Raw genomic sequence first — 15,631 nt, 5'->3', positions numbered from 1 at the left:
CACTATCGCGAATCCCCGCCCACCAGCACTTTATTGGAAGGGGTGTGTGGGTCCGAGGACCCTGGGGCTTCTTGCACTAGGTGCTGCCACTACGGTTCACGCGTTCTGACCACCGCCTTGCTCCCTCCTGCCTCGGGAAGGGCCGGGCTAGTAAGAGGCTTGGCGGGAAAAAGACAGGGGGAGGGAATAATACAAGCAGTATAAATAGCTGGGTTTCACCGCTTTATCTGACTCGCTGTAGTAATTCCAGCGAGAGGCAGAGGGAGCGAGCGGGCGGATCCGCCAGAGTCGGAGAACGGAGAGAGCCGAGCTAGGCGGGCGAGCCGAGTCGCGCTCCGGGCGCCCAGGGCTGGAAGACCCGGAGTGAAAGGAGGGCTTCGCGTCCAGCCCGGACCCCCCTCCCCACCCTTCCCGTCGACCCCTGCCAGCGATCCGCAACCCCTGCCGCATCCACGAAACTTTGCCCGTTGCAGCTGGCGGGCACTTTCCCCTGGAACTTACAACACCCGCTCGAGAACGCGACTCTCCGGACTCGGAGAGGCTGTTTTACCTATTTGGGGAGACACTTCTCCCCGCTGCTGCCTAAGACCCGCTCCTCTGAAAGGCGTACTTCGCCCGGTTTTGGACGCTGGATTTCCTTCGAATAGTGGGAAACCCGGTAAGCACCTGGATCTATTTATCTTTTATTTTTTCTACCGCTTTATTGCGGCGATGAGTCGAATACCCGAATCGGGGTGTCTCTTCTCCCATTCCTGCGCTATTGACACTTCTCAGAGTAGTTGTGGTAGGTCGGGGTGGGGTGGGGACGAAGCAGAACTGGATGGGGTAGAGTGACTTGTCAAAACGGGCGGATGGAAAGCAGAGGGAAAACAGGAGTACGCTTTTAAAATCAGCCTTTGGAGATTTTTGCCGATGAATATCGACGCAGAACCCGGCCGATTGTACATTCCTGTTTTATTGCATTAATTGCTTTGGGGAGGGGAAGCTGGCGGGGAGGTGGAGTGGGGCTTTGCTTCACGGTGGGCGGAAAGCCCTTTGCATCCAGAGGTCCTTGGAGTAAGGATTACATATTGCGTTTGAGAGCTCCGCAGCCGCTGACTTTTCCCCGTCTCCTAAAGGGCATTTAAATTTCGGCTTTTCTGACCGCATTTCTGACAGCCGGAGACACTGCGGCGCGTCCTGCGTGCTGATCGCCTGCGGTGTTTCCAATCGCCCTTTACTCCTGTTAAGAAGTTGTCATTTGGCTTTTCAAAAGAATAGTAAAATTAAAGATCTCGTTCTAGCGAGGTGTTAGGATTCGGTGTGTTGGGGACGCCGCGGCGAGGAGAGGCTGGGACCGAGGAGAGGCTGGGACCGGGATGTGTCCGATTCTCCTGGATTCATTGAGTCAGAAAACGAGGGCAAATCTCCGCATCCAGCTTTGGCTCCCCCGCCGCCCCGCGTGTCCTTTCGCCCCTTCAATGCGGAGGGTCGGCAAGGAGCGGTGCCCAGGGCTTTTCCAGAACAGCTGCTACCCTCGGCGGGTTAGGGGAAGGCGCCCCGCTCGGGGCGCAGAATCGCGGCAGGGTCTCTGGTGCAGTTGCGTCGCCGAATTTGATATTGAAGGGAGGTGCCCCTGCTATTCTCTAACACCCCCTTTTATTTATGTGGGGAAGTGTTAAGGTCCGCGGCTGAGCTCGTCGCACCAGCCGGTGAAGGAAAAGAAGAAAAGCCGGCAAAGGAAGGGAGGGGGGCGCGCAGGGGGTGGGGATGGAGGAGGCGGAGAGGGAGGCTGGGAGGGGCGGTGGCGCCAGCAAGGGAAGGAGCGCGGTGAGGGCGCAAGTGGGAAGGGGCGCGGTGCGGAGGGGCCCAGGCGCAAGAGGTTGCAGCTCACAGCCGCTCCCGCCGCAGCGCCTCTCGCCTTCTCCTTCAGGTGGCGCAAAACTTGGAGCCTTCGGGTTTGGCAGACGTATTCCCCGCCGCCGCCTGCCCCGGTCTTTACCAAGGCCAAAACCGATTTCGATTGCAGGGCGGCTAAGGGGCCGGCCGACTCCCAGGCTTCGCGCTCTGGGCTCCGGTGGACCGAAGCCCCGCTGGCTCTCCGCAGCTGGTTCATCTAGTGTGTGTCCGACATAGTAGGGGGTCCCCCGGAGGGGGTGAACGGGTGCCCTCCCCCGCTCCCCGCCACTGGCCCCTTTTGGGGATAGCGCTGGAAGGGGAGTTGATCGTGGCGCGCGCTGCGCCTGGTTGCGGCACCAACCAAAACCCCCGTAACTCAAGACTCGCCCCCTCTTTGTGTGCCCCCTTCAGCAGGCTGCCACGATGCCCCTCAACGTCAGCTTCGCCAACAGGAACTATGACCTCGATTACGACTCGGTGCAGCCGTATTTCTACTGCGACGAGGAGGAGAACTTCTACCACCAGCAGCAGCAGAGCGAGCTGCAGCCGCCGGCGCCGAGCGAAGATATCTGGAAGAAATTCGAGCTGCTGCCCACCCCGCCCCTGTCGCCGAGCCGCCGCTCAGGGCTCTGCTCACCCTCCTACGTTGCTTTCGCGTCCTTCTCCCCCAGGGACGATGATGATGGCGGCGGCGGCAGCTTTTCCACGGCCGACCAGTTGGAGATGGTGACCGAGCTGCTAGGAGGAGACATGGTGAACCAGAGCTTCATCTGCGACCCAGACGACGAGACCTTCATCAAAAACATCATCATCCAGGACTGTATGTGGAGCGGCTTCTCCGCCGCAGCTAAGCTTGTCTCGGAGAAGCTGGCCTCCTACCAGGCTGCGCGCAAAGACGGCGGCAGTCGGAGCCCCGCCCGCGGGCACAGCGCCTGCTCCACGTCCAGCCTGTACCTGCAAGACCTGAGTGCAGCTGCCTCCGAATGCATCGACCCCTCTGTGGTCTTCCCCTACCCGCTCAACGACAGCAGCTCGCCCAAGACCTGCGCCTCCCCGGACTCCACTGCCTTCTCCCCGTCCTGGGACTCGCTACTCTCCTCCGCTGCTTCCTCCCCGAGGGCCAGCCCTGAGCCCCTGGTGCTCCATGAGGAGACACCACCCACCACCAGCAGCGACTCTGGTAAGCTGGGCCCCTCTAGTCCTGACACAAAGGGGGCGGCTGACCATCTTTTCTGTTCTCATCGGCCGCTAGTTAAACTGGCCGCTTCAGTTGGCACTGTCTCTTTTCTTATATTTGGGAAAGAAATGGTATATGTGGAAGGATCTAGGAGCATCGTCATCCCTGGAACACTGGACTGTAGTGTTCCCTCCCATCTCTTCTCCTAAGACTGCCCTTAGTGGCCAAACCCCTTCCTTTCTCTCCCGCCCCTAGGAATTTGAGTTGGGTTTTTAAATCTTCTGGTTTATCTTGCAACTCAATCCACTCACTCCCTTTTACCTTTCTTAAGCATTTTAATTGCTCTGGGAGGGGAGAGGGAGAGTGTGAATGAGATTTAGAGAGGATTGGTCTCAGAGAGTAAATGAATTTCCTCCCTCTACCCTTCTGAGAAGTGTTGGTATTTAATGGGCTGCAGATCTAGGAAAAGGAAGAGGGGCTCTGGGCAGGCAGGGCAGCCTCCCCCCTGGGGCTGTTAGCTAGTGAAAGTGGCTGAGAGTGCGTAGGCTGAGGTGTTGGGATCTTTTCAGCCTCTTTTGAACCCTTAAAAGCAAATCCTTTCCAAAATTGAAATTTTTTTTCTTCCCTTTCCCTCACCCCCTAGGACTTTTGGCAAAGTTGCATGATTTTTTTTTTCTTTTCCGCACTTCCAGTGCAATACGGAGTTACTAAAGCTGCACCAAGAGATTTGCAGCTACCCTTTGCAACACCAGAAGGGTCCTTGGTGAAATCCCTTAAAAATAGGAGGTGTTTGGGAATGTGTTTTGCTTTGGGTGTGTCCAAAGCCTCATTAAAGTCTTAGGTAAGAATTGGCATCAATGTTGTATCCTGGTAAATTGTAATTTTCTTGCCTGTGCCATGAACCTAGCTGTCATTCTCCTCTTTCTGAAACTTGCCTTCATGGGGAGAAGAACAGGCATGATTGAACAGTTTGTTCTCTGGGAATAACTTTGTGCCAGGGTCCTTTTTCACATAATGCCTTATATTTGCATAGCATTAGTTTAATCTATTCATTGAGTACTTTAAGGAAATGTTGCTAACCGGTGATTGATATTTCCTTTCTTAAAGAGGAAGAACAAGAGGATGAGGAAGAAATTGATGTTGTTTCTGTGGAAAAGAGGCAACCCCCTGCGAAAAGGTCAGAATCTGGGTCACCCTCCACCGGAAGTCACAGCAAACCTCCTCACAGCCCACTGGTCCTTAAGAGATGCCATGTGTCCACCCATCAGCATAATTACGCAGCGCCCCCCTCTACTAGGAAGGACTACCCCCCCACCAAGAGAGCCAAGTTGGACAGTGGCCGAGTCCTGAAACAGATCAGCAACAACCGCAAATGTACCAGCCCCAGGTCCTCTGACTCTGAGGAGAATGACAAGAGGCGGACACACAACGTCTTGGAACGCCAGAGGAGAAATGAGCTGAAACGCAGCTTTTTTGCCCTGCGTGACCAGATCCCAGAGTTGGAAAACAATGAAAAGGCCCCCAAGGTAGTTATCCTTAAAAAAGCCACTGCATACATCCTGGCCATCCAAGCAGAGGAGCAGAAGCTCATTTCAGAAAAGGATTTATTGCGGAAGCGACGAGAACAGTTGAAACACAAACTTGAACAGCTACGGAACTCTTGTGCATAAAAGTTGACCTATTGGAGGGAGGAACTGGAATCTCTCATGAATTCTCACTTGTTACTAAGAGAAAGTAAGGAAAGAGGTTCCTTCTGACAGAACTGTAACAACTCATTGTGTATGAACTTTTTTCAAATGCATGTTAAGTGCAACCTCACACAACCTTGGCTGGGTCTTAGGACTTAAAGGTTTAGCCATAATGTAAACTGCCTCAAGAACTTGGCATAAAAGAACTTTTTTTATGCTTTCCATCTTTTTCTTTTTTTTTTTCTTTAACAAATTTGTATTTAAGAATTGTTTTTTAAAAAATCTTAAAATTGTCTTGTAAATACATTAAATGTAAATAACTTTAATAAAACGTTTATAACAGTTATGCAAAATTCAAAACCATGTATTATAAACCATAATTTTTTTTTATTTAAATACATTTTACTTTTTAAAGTTGATTTTTTTATTGTTTTTACAAATAAATGACAGATATATAATTGAACCAAATCTGAAGTTGTGTTTTGTTTCTTCTCTTTTCATTCTCTTTTTCATCAGTTACAGATTAACAAAATTTGGCCTTTAAGGGAGTGAGTTTACTGAGATGGGAAAAGTTGTTTAGGAGAGGGCAAGGGCTTTGTTAAAATGGGTCTGGGGCCATAAGGTCTTTACATTTCTAGGGTTATAAGATGCTTCCTGGAGATTAATGATAAGGGCCAGAGTTGATAGTTAAAAGAATGAAAGGGTAGTAAGCTGGTGGCTGGTGAGTGGGTTAAGGGTTGGCAAAGGCATGCTAGAGGTTAAAGATAACAGTTAAGTATACAAAGGGGAGGGGTGGTAAATCCTTGGGGTTGGGAGGAAGATGAAGAAACCCCCTTCAGTTGTGTTAACCCATGCCATTCCCCTGTTCCATTCAAACCCAGGAGTTCTGCTCAGTGAAAGAATAGATGGGAGAATAAGAAACCAACTTTTGCTGCTTGCCTGCTACTACCAGGGGCCAGGCCTGTTAGCTCCAACGGAGCTCTGGGAGGCATGTCATTACCCCTCATATACACACAAGGAAATGTGGAAGTTCAGAGAGGTTATGTAACTTCTCTGGGCACACAGATAATAAAGGACAGCATCCAAGTCCCGCCTTTGTTGAAAAACTAAACATTTCACTATCACACCTCAGCTCATCCTACAGTGTCTAAAGTACTGAGATCAAGTATGCTTTTGGTTTGGGGCCTAATGGACCGACAAGTAGTAACCACACACTACTTATGTACCAGGCGTTCTAAGCATTTTCCTTATAACTCACAGCAATCCTATGAAGGGGGTACTGCTGATTTCCCCAAAATGGAAGAGACAGAAACAGAAAGACACTCCCCCGACCCCGACCCCGCCCCCGCCCGCCACATCCATCTGCCTAAGGTCCACTGATACTGAAGAGGAGAAGAGCCAGGATTCAAACCCAGGCCGTTCACTCTTAAACTGCTAGCCCGCCTCTCAAAGAGGCCAGTAGGAATAAATGACTGCACCGCTCACGAGAACAGGAGTCACGGATCTAGTGGGTTCTGTGCCTTAAGTTGCAACATGTAGGCCCCAGCTGACATCAGTTCCCCCTTTTTTTGTGTTTGTTTTATTTTGTGGATCATTGTTTAATGTTTCCGTTCACCTTGTGGAGCCCAGAGCTCATTCCTTTCTACCTTAGCCATTTGTTAAGTGGGATTCACCAGTTACGCTGGGAAAGCAGCCAGTTTGGAATTGCTACTGCTCAGATCATAAAATAAAGTATAATTATTCTTTGTCATGTGAGTCATTATTTTGGAAACTACAAACTCCCAACCTCTTTCACACATGGACACTCATGACACATGCTCATCCTTGGAACATGAAAAGGCATTTTTGAATGTAGATAGTATTAATTATAAGCCTTTGAAAACCCACAGCCGGAACCAGAAATTTGAACGTTGACCACATAGGTAAATGGAAGCTACTATCGCTGTTCTCATTATTTCATTGTCTCAGCCTCACAGGAAAGTGTCAGATCCCTGTGCTCTTTGGGATTTTAATCCACCACCACCAGCACCGCCACCCATAAATCAATAAATAATTACCATCTTTGGCTCTGACCCCTAGAATAATGTAAACAAGCCCTTAATGTCTTTTTCTTCATCCTTCATTTTGGGTTCTAAGTCCCACCCCAGCTGTCACACCCTATAGCCTAAATTCAAAAGGAGATAAAATCCACAGAAGTGGAGTAGTTCAAAGTGTTACAGTAAAGCCTGGACGATCTTAAGGGGTTCACTCTTTGCCCCTTTGTGGCTGGAGGGCAGCACCAGAGTGACTCACTTAGGAACAGGGAAGGTGTTGCTTTGAATCACTAAATCCTGGCAAGCCCAAAGAATACGAAAGAGTGTTCCTCGCTAGGAAACTTCCCATTCCAAATTATCAGGACATAACCTTAGGCATTCAGAGCTTGGCTGTGGGGAAAGAAAGGGAACCATTCCAGAAACCTGCTCAGCCCCCATCTTAGGTTTAGGAAGCCAGCGAGCAGTTTGAAAATGGCACAGATGCCAACTTCATTCCAGAAAGTCGGGCTGATCTTGACTTTGATACTAATTGGCCCTCAGAGCCAATCCAGAGAGTCCCCAGGGGCTATGCCATTGTGCAATCTATTTTGTAGATAAAAATAATGAAGAATGGGAGATGGAAGGAGCTGGCGATTCAGAATACACACGAAGGGGTAAGGGAATACTGAGGGATTTTACCTAGGACACTGTAAGAATTAAGGACCACCCCCAGGGGATTCCAGGCGTGGTTTTGTTTAGGGATGGAATGAATAAAGAGGAAGAAAGTGTTCTTTTATGCTTCCATTTGGAAGCAACAAAGGAGATCCACATTATAAAAACAATCAATTTTTAAATGAACAACGTTTTCACAATCCAGGCCTTATACTTTGGTTGCTCACAGCTGGGATACATAAGTAGAGCTCACCACGGGTCTTTAAGACAAACTGGGGCATCAAGTTTGGGAAAGAGGATCAAAAGTTGCGTTAAGGGGTTTTCTGTGGCTTGGTTGCAATAGCCTATGATTGGCTCAGTGAAAAACAAATTTTTAGTGTACACACTAAGGGCTCCTAAAGCACTTTTTCCCAGTAAAGAACCCCTTAGGGTGGAAAATGCTGAAGAGTGGCCCCCAATACTATAAATGCACTGGTAGCTTTTACAAAAATTTCCTCCTTTAAGGTTACAGACTCTTACAGGCCTATTTGAAGGGAGGAGGAGTGTAGAAACAAGATAATAGAATGAGAACAGGGGCTCATTCAAAAAATAAAAAAAAAAGAACCTAAAAAGACTCTACCACCCACCACTAAAGCTAATGTTTCTCTATTGTAGATTGTGCAGGGGGAGAGTTCAGACTAATTCCAAATTTAGAAGAAAGACCCAAGAACTTTTGCTTTGCAAACTGGTTTCAGCTGACTCTAAATGACTCTTGAGTTGATTTTGCATTTTGTTTTTAATTTTATTTCTTTCAATATTAGTCTGCACTAAGCCCTTTAGGAAGACACAGTTGAAGGGAAGGACTGCTAATGGAATGTGGCTCTTCTGTGGTTAAAAGGAATGTTCTTTGTTTTTAAACAATGCCTGGGAGCTCAGCCACATTCCCCAACACTTTCTTCCCATTGTCACCCAGTCAGCCCATTAAGGGATAAAACACTCCAGTACTGTCTGGTCTCTAGGGGTAGGGAAGAGGAGAGCTTGGGGGTAAATAATTAACCTTTATTACACACCTACTACCTGCCGAACCCTCACAACAGCCCAGTGGGAGAGTGATTATTGAATGTGACAATATTGAAGTTTAGACAAGTTCAATAGCTCTCTCAAAGTCACACATGTACCAACAACAAAAACAAAAGGTACAGTAGTTAATGTTTTATGTGCACAACCCTTTATATGCATTACCTTATTTCATCCCAAAGCAACTCTTCGGCGGTAAATGCTATGTCTAATCCCATTGTACACACAAAGATAGTGACACTTTGAGAGATTAAGTCATTTGCCTGCATTTACAGACCTGGCAAAATGGTGCGGGCAGGAATCACTCATTCCTTCATAAATATTTATTGAGCACCTACTGTGTGCCCACACTGTGCTGGGGTGGGAAGAGATGCGAAGAGAAAGGAGAGAGATAAGGTCCTAGCCCTAGGGACTACTGGAAAACAAGGACAACAAAAATCAGCAATGAGACTCTCAATTATTTTAAAACACGTAGTGTTTACCGTGTAGCAGGAGGGAGATGAAGCCCCCCTAACCGTTCCCCCAGGAAAAATGGAGTTCAGCTGGAAGCTCAGGAAATGCTGGAAGAGGCACAAAGGAAAAGATGGCATCAGAGATAAGGAGGGAAGCCTGGGAGAGAAAGGTGTAACCGAAGCCCTCCCATCAGAGGTGTCAACGGTGGCAAGAGGTGCAGCAGGAAATGCAGACAATGGCCCATTGGACCAGCAAAATGGCACATCTTCTTGGTCACAACCACTCCCATCACTTGAAACAGCTGCCTAATCACTCCCCCAACACCCCTTCCTCCTGCACTACCTTCACCAGGAGTTCCCAAAGGGTGATTCCTGGACCATCAGCATCAACATCACCTGTGACTCTGTTACCAATGCAAACACATACAGCAGTTCTTCTCCTCCGACATACACACTGCTTACCTGCAGTTTTGATTTCCGAGGTTTCAGTTACCCCTGGTCAACTGTGGTCCAAAAATATTGGATGGAAAATTCCAGAAATAAATAATTCATACGTTTTTTTTTTTTTAAAAAAGATTTGTATTAAATCTAAATTTGTATTTTTAAAAAGATTTGTATTAAAAAATATAGCTAACATACAATATTGTATCGGTTTCAGGTATATACTGTGGTTGTTCAACATTTATACACCCAAAGAAATGATCACTATAAGTCTAGCAACTGTCTGACACTGTACCACGCTATCACGATATTATTGACTGTAGTCCCCATGCTGTACGTTACATCCCCATGACTTATTTGTTTTATACTTGGAAAGTTGGACCTCTTATTCCCCTTCAATTCCCCCCCCCTTTTTTTAAATTTTCAATTACAGTTAACATTCAATATTATTTTGTATTAATTTCAGGTGTACAGCATAGTGGTTAGACCTTTATAGAATTTAAGAAGTGATCTCCCTGACTAGTCTAGTACCCACCTGGCACTATGCATAGCTATTACCATGTTATTGACTATGTCCTCTATGTTTCACTTCACAACCACATGAATATTTGGTAACTACCAATTTGTGCCTCTTAAACCCTTCATCTTTTTCACCCTGTCCCGCAAGCCTTCTCCCATCTATCACCCCAGTAAATCTACTACCCATCTGACACCATAGTTATTACAGTATTATTGATTATATTCCTTCTGCTATACCCTACATCCCCATGACTACTTTGTAACAACTAATTTGTACTTCTTAATTCCTTCCCATTTTCCACCCACCCCCTCATCTCCCTCCCATTTGGGAACTATCAAAATGTTCTTTGTATTTATGAGTGTGTTTCTGTTTTGTTTGTTTGTTTTGTTCTTTAGATTCCACATATAAGAGAGATCACATTGCATCTGTCTTTCTCTGACATACTCCACTCAGCACAATACTCTCCAGGTCTATCCATGCTGCTGTAGATGGCAAGAACCCATTCCCTTCCATGACTGAGCAATATTTTACTGCATATATGTATCACCTCCTCTTTATCTATTCTTCCATCAATGGACACCCAGGCTGCCTCCACATCTTGGCCATTGTAAATAATGCTGCAATGAACATATAAATTTACATGTCTCCTCAAAGTAACATTTTGGGTTTCTTCAGGTAAATACCCAGAAGTGGGATTACTGGGTTCTTTGTCTCTTGTTATAGCCTTTGTTTTAAAGTCTATTTTGTCTGGTATAAGTATTGCTACTCCAGCATTTTTTTTTCCATTTCCATTTGTATGAAATATCTTTTTTCATCCCTTTACTTTCTGTCTGTGTGTGTCTTTCAGTCTGAGGTAAGTCTCTTGTAGGCAGCATATGTAAGGGTTTTGTATTCTTATCCATTCAGCCACCCTATGTTTTTGATCAAAGCCATTTAATCCATTTACATTGAAAGTAATTATTAATAGATATGTAGTTATTGCCATCTTATTATTCATATTTTTAATCACTCTTTCTTCTTTTTCTTAAAGAAGTCCCTTTAACATTTCTTGTAATGTTGGTTTGGTGGTGATGAACTCCTTTAGTTTTTTCTTTTCTGGGAAGCTCTTTGTCCTTAAATTCTAAATAGAGTAATCTTGGTTGTAGATGCTTTCTTTTCATCACTTTGAATATTTCCTGCCAATTCCTTCTGGTCTGCAAAGTTTCTGTTGAGAAATCAGCTGACAATCTTATGGGAGCTCCCTTATAAGTTACTAGTTGCCTTTCTCTTCCCGCTTTTAGGATTCTTTCTTTGTCTTTAACCTTTGCCATTCTAATTATAATGTGTCTGGGTGCAGGCCTGTTTGGGTTCATCTTGTTTGGGACTGTCTGTGCTTCCTGGTCTTGAATGTCTATTTCCTTCACCAGGTTAGAAAATCTTTCAGTCATTATTTCTTCAAATAGGGTCTCAATCCCTTGCTTTCTCTCTCTTCTGGTACCCCTATGATGCAAATGTTTTTGCGCTTCATGTTGTCCCAGAGGATCTTAAAATATCCTCATTTTTTAAAATTGTTTTTTCCTTTTGTTGTTCCAGTGGGTGTGTTTTGCTACCTTATCTTTCAAACTGTTGATTTGATCCTCTGCTTCATCTAGTCCGCTGGTGATTCCTTCCAGTGCATTCTTCATTTCAGTTATTGTATTCTTCACTTCTGACTGGTTCTTTTTTATGGTGTCTATGTTCTTTTTTAAGCTTGCTATCTCCTTGTTGAAGTTATCACTAAGTTCCTGGAGCATCCTTATAACCAGTGTTTTGAACTCTGTCTCTGGTAAGTTGCTTGCTTCCCTCTCGTTTAGTTCTTCTCTGGAGTTTTCTCCTGTTTTGTTCGTTTGGGACGTATTTCTTTGTTCCTTCGTTTTGACTGTTTCTCTGTTTGTTTCTATGTATTAGTTGGATCTACTACATCTCCCAGTCTTGGCCAGATGACCTTATGTAGTAGGTGCCCTGTGTGGCCCTGGCACAGTCTCCCTGATCACCAGCTCTGGGTGTTCCAGGTGTATCCCTTGTGTTGGTTGTATGTGCCCTCCTGTTATAGTTGAGCCTTCATTACTATTGGCATATCAGTAGATGGGATTGGTCCTCAGGCTGACTGGCTGTGGGGTTTGGCCATGTCCACAGCTTAGGGGCTTGTATGCTGGGATGCTTACCCCACAAAGCGGGATTTGCCCCAGTGGGCTCTGTTACCTGTTGAGACCACCCTTTGTGTGTGCTGCTTGTGTGGCTAATTAAACAGTGCTCTGCTGCAGTCTGAAGCCAACCTCCAAGTATGTTAGTTCTGGGGCCTCTTGGAAGGGGCTTCGGTGCAGGCCCAGGTCACCCACGGCCTGTGACCAGTCAGGGACTACCTGGTAGTAGGTACAAAGCGATCCATGGTTGGTCACTGCTTGTGCTGGACTTGGAGGCATGTGGGAGAAGCCGTGCTGCAAACTGAGGACAGGTGTCACCAGTACCGGCTCTGGGGTAGCTCCGCAAAAAGCCAGGACACGCTGAGGACTGCTTTCACCTGCTGCCACCTGCGAGCTCTAGTAAGGTTCAGCTGTGGATAAAGCCTCCTGTGGTACGAAGTTGATTGTGGGGTGGGGGTCAGGGTCTCAGTGAGTCAGCAGGGCGGAGCTGTGGAGCTCACTAGGCCAATCAGATTCAGAGTTGGCCATAATCATAAGGGGTTGGCTCAACACAGGAAAGATGGCGCCTGCCTGCTGGCTGCATGGGGGAGACCTGCACACAGGGAAATTGCCGACTGTCCTCCAGGTTACCCCGATGTAAGAAATCATGATTTTGTGATGATTTGTTCTGAGGGTTTTCCATATACCGTTTAATCGCCTCAGCAATTCTTTGGGTTATGCACTTTTATTGGCTCCATTGCATTAAGGAGAAAACTGGACCTCAGAGGTAGGCGTGCGGGGGTGGTGGTGAATGTGTTGTCAAGGTCACATAGCTAATAGGTGGTGGGCCTTCGATCAGCATTCACGTATATTGTAATGAACCCCAGTCAGTCTGCAACCTCAAAGTCTCTGTTACTCACCTTGAAATGCTATTTATTCATTTTCTCTTAATTATAAGCTGTGTGTGCTTTTTCAGGTGTGTGTATGTGTGTACAGGCAATCCTTGCTTTGCAGGATTCCACATTAACTGAAACCAGACTTCAGTTTCCCAGAACCTGCAGTGAGGACATAATTCTGATATGCACAAGTTTTTGTTAATATGGTGCCTTGCAAATGAGGCATGCCTGCATTCCGTTGTTCTCTTATGGCATGTTACTTTCCTAGGGCTGCCGTAACAAATTGCCTCAAACTGGGTGGCGTATAACAACAGTAATTGATTCTCACATGCGTCGGCAGGACCGTGATCCCTCTGAATGATCCAGTGGCGGGTCCTTCTTCACCTCTTCTCGGCTCTGGTGGATGCTGGCTTCCTGTTCATTCTTTGACCTGTAGATGCATCACTCCTGTCTCTGCCTCTGTCTTCACATGACCTTCTCCCTCTATTTGCATGTATCTCTGTGTCTCCTCTTTCTCTTTATGAGGACACCAGTCATCAGATGCCGGACCCACTCTAAACCAACAGGACCACATCCTAATTAATGACATCTGCAAAAACCCTATGTTCAAACAATTTGGAGGTTCCTGGCACACAGGAATTCTGGGGACACGGTTCAGCCCAATGTAGATGGGTGAGCATGTCCAGGGCTAGATTGGTGGTCAAGACCCACGCTGCTCCCCGTGCTGAAACTGGGAGTGCACACAGTAGGTCCTCGATAACCCTAGTTGGACCCACTCACAAGGGCAGACACAAGCGAGGGCCATGAGCTCAGGTCAAGTTTTCTCTCTATTCCCAGCCCTTTGCACAGCAAACCACTCCCAAGCCCCGTCCTTCCCTCTTTCACATGGTTTTCTCTTCCAGCTGTCCTCTGACCCTGCCTCTGTTCTCTTTCCTTCCTCCTCCTAGCCACCAATGGCTGTACTGACAGGCTGTCCACGGGAAGATGCGTGCCTACCCCCACGCATTCTTGAGGTGAGGAACGCCCTTCTCATTTGAGTACCTCTGTTCTCTTCACTTCAATTTCCCTCAATCCACCCAAGCATTTCTTTACTCTGTGCTTGTAGGGTGCAAGGTCATTAGTGTCCCCACAAAAGCCAGACTAAATTCTTAGCCCTTGGTCAAATATCCTTTCTTAGCCACACACCCTTCTGATTATTTTTTCTGCAGAAGTACCAAGTGAAAAGTTTCCTCATTGTAAGTGCTGCCTGTGACTTCCCCTTTCTTTAGTTTCAGGATGCCAGTTTACTCTTAATGATTAAAAATCAATAGCATGTTGTCGGTTAATGAGCTTTCACTCTGTGCCAGGCAGTGTGCCAGTGACTTGGCACATACTATGTCACTCATTCTTGACCCGATTCCCATTGTACAGATGGGAACACTGAGGTACTGAGCAACTGGTTAGTTTGCCCAACCTCACATAGCTAGCTAGGTCAAGGTGGAGTCAGAATTTGAACCTATGCATCAAATCCCACAGCATTTTCTCTTCACACTAGGGGCATGAAAGGAACCCTGGGACACTCTATTCTATCACACAGCTTCCCAGTGAAACATACAGAAAATACAGTATAAGATCGTTGAGTATGATCTATCACCTTCTGTAAGGAGTTAAACAGACTCTTCCCATTTCCTAGTCTCCTCTGACATCATTGGGGGTTGGGATTGCTGTTAAAGGAGAACCCTGTAGACAAAGCAACAGCCTGCAGAGCCTTAAAAAACATTCTCTTGGAATCAGTTTTTTGCGTAGCAGCTGCTTGGGGCTTCTGGGTGTAATAACTTAAGCCCTAAAATGCAAACTTCTCACAATGTCAAAAAGCTCCCTGTTGGCAGGTGTCCATGGAACTTGATTCAGCATGTTCCATGGGCTGGGGACAACAGACCACGGCATATCCTCAAATCAGAGTCAGCTAACAACCTCACACACTGGGCACCCCATTCCTGGTGAGCTTCTTGCAGTTTCATGAGCGAACCTGTGCTCTCCTGCCTCTGCACCTGCTATTCCCTCTGCAGAACACCTCCCCCTGAGCCCGACTATTTGCAGAGGAGTTTGTCCTTCAAGACACCATAACACTCAGGAAGGCATTTCCCCACCACACCCCACCCTGCAGGAGTTCTTATCTGAACCCTAAAGCAGCCTCCTGATGGCTCACTCTCAGGGTAGCAGGGAGGAGGGGGTTTAAAACCTGGGTCTTGTCCCAAATCTACTAAGCCAAGGTCTCTAGGCTGGAGCCTAGGAAATATGCATTTTAACAAGTTCTCCTGGTGCTCTGGGAAGGTGTCTTGGGCTGGGATTCCCAGAACTGAGTCATTGCTTCATTGTCAATATTTTTATACTGTGCTTAAAAAAAACACCAAAAATCAGCAAATACATGGGCTTCCTCTGTTCCAGGCACTGCACGCATTTCACTTCACACTGTCAACTCATATGAGGGTCAGAGCAACACTAGTGAGGAACATGCTATTATTATCCCTATTTTGCAGATAAGGAAACTGAGGCACGAAGAGATTAAGAAACTGGTGTGAACTTACCCATCGAGTTAAGTGTCAGGGCTGCCATACCTGTGGATTTTCTGCTTGAAATCATCTTATTTAAAATGTAAATACTTTGACTTTAATGGAAATTCTATGATGGCAGGGATTTTCAGCTGTTTGTTTATTTC

General features: G+C 46.7%; 1 protein-coding gene across 3 annotated transcripts; it reads left to right on the top strand.

Moving 5' to 3' along the window:
- Window positions 1–83: 83 nt before the first annotated feature.
- MYC (MYC proto-oncogene, bHLH transcription factor) lies at window positions 84–5,205 on the top strand. Of its 3 annotated transcripts, none has more exons than XM_074316358.2 (3): window positions 84–658; window positions 2,293–3,058; window positions 4,163–5,205. In XM_074316358.2, exons 2-3 carry the CDS (start codon window positions 2,302–2,304, stop codon window positions 4,723–4,725), a joined length of 1,320 nt encoding a protein of 439 aa, XP_074172459.2. In that variant the 5' UTR covers window positions 84–658; window positions 2,293–2,301; the 3' UTR covers window positions 4,726–5,205. The 3 variants fall into 3 exon arrangements, with proteins under 3 accessions (XP_074172459.2, XP_019579248.3, XP_074172458.2); XM_019723689.3 differs by having other exon boundaries at window positions 103–658; window positions 2,290–3,058; XM_074316357.2 differs by lacking the exon at window positions 84–658 and adding an exon at window positions 1,052–2,098 and having other exon boundaries at window positions 2,290–3,058.
- The last annotated feature ends 10,426 nt before the right edge of the window (window positions 5,206–15,631 follow it).

This window comes from Rhinolophus sinicus, chromosome 6 (genome assembly GCF_057876585.1).
Source record: "Rhinolophus sinicus isolate RSI-liver-muscle chromosome 6, RSI-T2T, whole genome shotgun sequence".
Lineage (NCBI taxonomy): Eukaryota > Metazoa > Chordata > Mammalia > Chiroptera > Rhinolophidae > Rhinolophus > Rhinolophus sinicus.
Note: the sequence above shows the minus strand (reverse complement) of the source record. Positions and strands in the feature narration are given on the sequence as shown.